Source organism: Egretta garzetta, unplaced genomic scaffold, assembly GCF_000687185.1.
Source record: "Egretta garzetta isolate BGI_Z169 unplaced genomic scaffold, ASM68718v1 scaffold125, whole genome shotgun sequence".
NCBI classification, from domain to species: Eukaryota; Metazoa; Chordata; class Aves; order Pelecaniformes; family Ardeidae; genus Egretta; species Egretta garzetta.
The window spans coordinates 2,790,629-2,795,882 of NW_009259877.1; the positions used below are offsets into that span (position 1 = coordinate 2,790,629).

Consider the following 5,254-nt stretch of genomic DNA (forward strand, 5'->3'; position numbering starts at 1 on the left):
TTTCTAAGGTTTCACTATAGCATTCCTTAGAAAGCCATTTAATCCAAATGAGGAATGAACATCTCAGCTTTTTCTGATCTTTATTTATAGAAGGCAAAAGCCAAGCTTCACAGAAGTCAGACTGCATTTTGAAATTAATCCTGTTCCAATAAAATGAATTATCACCTTAAAATATTCGATGAAACCCCTGTTTATGTGTATCTTTGCAACCTGGAAATTCTACCAAGATTAATCCCATTGGAGTTCCAGTAAAATGGAAAACCTAATTCACTTGTGAGGCAGAAAGGACTTTAAGTTCCAGTACAACACTTTATGCATCACTAACTTGCCCCTCCCCCCTGCCCCTTTTTTTATTTTCATGGCTGAATTTAGCTCCATCTTGCTGCACTTATTCTATTTTCCAATGGTAAAAACTTGGTCATGAAGTTTTGCTTTTATTTTGTGGAGGCTGGAATTCTTCTCAGGGTATGCCTGAAGCACATGTTCTATATTAAGCCAAATAAAACTAAACGTATCCTTAAAATCAAGCTGTTGCTTACTTTCTATGCTTAATAGAAAATAATTAAGCATGCGCTTAAGTATTTATTGGGATTGAGGTCTGCTTGCTGAGATGGAGATAACAGAATTTTTAAGATTACTATAGATGAAGAATTCAACTTTTTGTACTCTTTTGAATTCTCATTCACTCAAGAGAAAAGCTCACCACAACACTGATACTTACTTTAATAAGTCAAATGGTTCAGCACAGAACCAGGAAGTTGGCCAACAGCAAGCAGTGAAGTACATGGAAGGGAATTTTCCTCAAAGGAGGGGAAGGTTATATTATATGCCTCAGGTTCACAGCTTTCAGTTTGGGCAATGACATCTGTCAGGTAGGATACTAAATGCATGGAAGAATAATTGTATAGAGTAGGATTTACTGTTAAGAAGTGATAGTTCTCTGACTCTTAATTCTCAGCAAAAGATAAGGCCATTAAATCAGAATTGCAAGATATGCTGATCTCATCATGGTGGTCATGATGAAGTAATTCTAATTTTGTCAGTGATATATTTATTAATGTCTCTACATCTTCAAAAAGAAAATTCAAGACTCTGATGACAGTTCCTTCAAAGTAAACTAAATGAGACATGCTTTATTTTTATTTTTTTAAAAACTCCCCAGTTAAATTAAATATATGCAAAACTTAAAAATTACAGCTTATTAAAGCTTGGTCTACCTAGTAGCTTCCCTGTTGGAATTCAGTAATTATGAACGAAAGGGATCCTAACAGGCACCTGTTTTACACTTGAAAGCTCAGAATTATTGCTCTACAGTAACACTTCATGTTATGTAACATCAGTCAAAGAGGGAATTATGCAGCAATATTACCATTATCTTGTCTGGAAAGACCAGAAATTATATTCATATTGGATGGGATGGGTTGTTGTCATTCTACAAACACTAATGACTGCAATATCCATGGGCCTAAAGAAATAACGTAATATGCAAAATACCTGCATTAAAACCATATTTACCCTTTTTTCAAATAAGTGCTTCCAGATCCTTAGATGAAAAGCATTTAACTGCAAACCACTATACTGTAAGTACTAAAAAACTTCTGGACAACCTAGGCCATACTTGACTGACTATATGGAATACATTTTCTTAATTTTTTGAGGTATGAACAGACTACAGTAACAGATAATAACAGTCTACATAAAAGATGTAAAAGTTTGGAGTTTTTTACATACATGAAGCAAAAAATGTAAGGAAACTGACCCTGAACAGTGAAGGGTCTATAATTCATCAATTTTTGTTCCTAATGAAAAAACCTTAATCCTAAAAAAGTTAAACACCAGAAATGCCTAGAAAAGGTTTTTGTGAGGAAGATCATAGAAAAACAGATGCTATTAAGAAAAAAAAAAAAAAAGAGAGATCAGAGAAGTTTTCTCATAATACGTAGAAATTCTCTTAGTTGACGTATTTCACACTCCTTGTCTTTATGAAATTTGATATTTTACCAAGATTTTGGACTACCTCATGGACATTCAATTAGAAATTTAGTTATTTAAATGCTGAATACAGTCATTCATTTTATAAAGCAGTCTTAATCCCTACATAATATAGCTTTCCTTAGACAAAGTAAAAGAGATTGCTTCCAACGTGTTATACCTGTACTTGTGGACTCACTAAAACCTGCCTACATGTTTAGCATTTTCTAAAGAGACCCTTGTCCTCATGAGATGCCAGAGACAGACAGAAGTAAGAGGGACAGATGACAACATAAACATTTTCTGGAAATTGTGGTAGCTAGGAAAATGAATTTTAACTATTTAAATAAACCAAAACTATGACTTATGTATTTTAAAAATAGATAGCAAAACTCCGTAGGGTACTTGGCAAAAAAAGGGCTCAAGAAAGAGGCAAGAAGGGAAAAGTAAGGATGGCCTACAGAAAGCTATTTGGATACAAAGGAGTTAAGGCCATAACTTTATCAGAATTGAAGCAGGAAGACAGGATGGATTAACTTCACAAGAATGAAAAGGAAGGCTACATGGCAACATGGAAAATGAGAAGAATATGAGGAAATGAAAGAAGGAAGATGCAAAGTATTTTGGTTAAACTGTAGGATCACATAACCTTGTATAGCTCCTAGCAGGCGATCACCATGCCAAACAGAATTATAGAATAATGGAGGTTGTAAGTGACCTCTGGAAGTCATCTAATTCAACCCCCAAAAAGAAAACAAAATACAACAGAAAGTACAACAACGGTTATTTACCCCTGTAAATAACTGCAAAAAAATTACAACACAATACAAAAGGGAATAGATGGGCAAGTACAGGATAAGCAAATGAACAAACATGTTTATAGCAATAACTGTATCAAAAACAATGCAATGGGATAAAAGCCAATCCAGAACAGATTTCTGGTCAAGATCTGAACAGTAAGTCATTCAAGTGGAAACAGAACAAGAAGCATCCAATGCTGTTACAGTAAATTATCTAAATAGTTTTATAATATTCCCAGAAAACTATATGATGTACAGAGAACAAGGCTGGATTCACTTCACAATATGGAATGCTGCTTTAATTTAGCATTTATCATGAGGACAAATCATAAACATTCCAGTCAACTTTCAAAAGTACTGTGTGGAAGACTTGGTGTTAACAGTATTTTTGTGCTCTCATTTTGATGAAGAGAGGAAAAGTTGCAAAAAAAATCATAAAACCATAACAAAATTTCATTCCACTTTCCTGATCTCCAGTCCAGTGCATGTTCATAGACATTAGGCATTAATCATATGCTGGCAAACCAAACAGTTCTGGTTTGAAATCCTCCATGGAGTTCAGCAGTAGCGATGCCTCCTTTTTAAGATCTGGATTTAATTTTTCATCTGGAATCATAACCACTTGCACTCCTGCTGCCAGGGCTCCTTTGACTCCAAGTGGTGAATCTTCAAACACAAGACACTGAGAAACAAGGAGATAAGGGGAAAAAATTAAAGAATAACATTACTACAAAATTCTAATCTTCTACTGTAAAAGAGAGAATATCCCAAATAAAACTTAGTAGGAAAGATAAATACAATTCCTGGCTTAGACACCCATAATTAGAACAAGGGCAAACCTCTCAGTTTGAACATCTGCATGGTAATTAACCTTAAATTCATTTCAATTCAAAAAAACATCAACACGCATACTTAAATCCCAGCAACTGGTTATCCAGATGTTCCTAAGTGATTTGTTTTATAGGGATGGGTTTAAGCAGAAGCTTAAAGTAAAGCAAGTGCTTAAATAACTTTATAAGCAAGCAATCTGAGTCTTCAAGATCAACTTTACAACCTGCAAAATGGCAAAAGCAGCACTTGCACTTACAGGTGTGGCATTTCCTACATGCAGACGAAGGTAAAGGCTACGCTATCTAGGTCAATATTAGGACTTTGGATGAGTGGAGCGTTAAGACAGAAGTCACTTGTCAGAAGAGTGCTGTCAAATTCATGATGCATTTGCTTCATTCTTCCAAAGCAATGGTGAGAAAGAAAATCAGCAATTATAATGGAAGGTTACTTTTAGAGAAGAGTCAGGTAAAAGTTCCATGACTTACAATAGTCATGATCATTCGAGGTCGCAGTTTGTAAGCAAAGTTGTTAAAAATAATCAATACGTTATTTATGTGAATTTTGTAATGTAACATCAGAATATTGAATAATAAATATATAACATAAATATATAACAAATTATCTAGTCTGAACTTTTATATAATAAAAGATAATGCTTCTGGACTTCATTCCAGAATGTATATAATGAAGCATCTCTTCCTGACATTACCAAGTCCTGAGTTTGAATTTTTGGTCATAGAAAATCCAAAGCAACCTTTGGCATCCAACCATAAGAAAAATTCTGACCTACATGAGCAAGAAGTTTCTAACACTTCTGCAATTCAGACTGCATTTATTATTAATATTATTAGCACTGCTACTACTACTAATACCAAAATTACTGCCACAAGTAATTTCAGTAATTCAACACAGATGTTGGGATGGTCAGTGCAATTTTCCCCACACCCCTCACACAGTGCAACTCTGCCTTATCTCAAATTTCTCTCACACGTTAAGCCCTTCTCTACAGTCGTTATCGATCTAACAAATCCCTTCCTACATATCCAGGATGGATTTTCTTATCCTTTTCTTCACAACACAATAGACTCTGGCAACTAACAGTGAATGGGTAAGAGTAATGATTTGCTAAACTTAAACTTTTGACTGAACCCGGATGACACACTAGGAAAACATACAACAGCATACTGCATCTTTTAGGTCCTCTAACACACAATGTTTCACCAGGGAAGATTAGGGATGCACAATGTTTGTCTGTTCTGGCTGTGCTCCAAGAGAACCAAGCTGCAACTTGAAAAAACTTTATTATGTTCAAAGAAAACATTTTTGCAAGATGTAGAATCATAGAATTGTTTGGGTTTGAAGGGACCTTAAAGATCATCTAGTTCCAACCCCCCGGCCACGGTCAGGGACACTTTCCACTGGACCAGGATACTCAAAGCCCCATCCAACCTGGCCTTGAACACTTACAGGGAGGTGACATCCACAACTTCTCTGGGCAACCTGTTCCAGTGCCTCACCACCCCCATAGTGAAGAATTTCTTCCTTATAGCTAATCTAAATCTGTCCTCTTTCAGTTTAAAGCCATTACCCCTTGTCCTATCACTACATGCCCTTGTAAAAAGTCCCTCTCCAGCTTTCTTGTAGGCCCCCTT

The 5,254-nt window shown here is 35.5% G+C and overlaps 1 protein-coding gene across 1 annotated transcript in view; it reads right to left on the bottom strand.

Annotated features, from left to right (window-relative positions):
• Positions 1-735: 735 nt before the first annotated feature.
• LOC104127464 (pseudouridine 5'-phosphatase) overlaps positions 736-5,254 on the bottom strand; it is a 49,991-nt gene continuing 45,472 nt past the window's right edge. Inside the window, exon 4 of the mRNA XM_035895658.1 lies at positions 736-3,453. Coding sequence (XP_035751551.1) covers positions 3,277-3,453 — 177 coding nt within the window. The 3' untranslated portion in view covers positions 736-3,276. The remainder of the gene's footprint in view (positions 3,454-5,254) is intronic.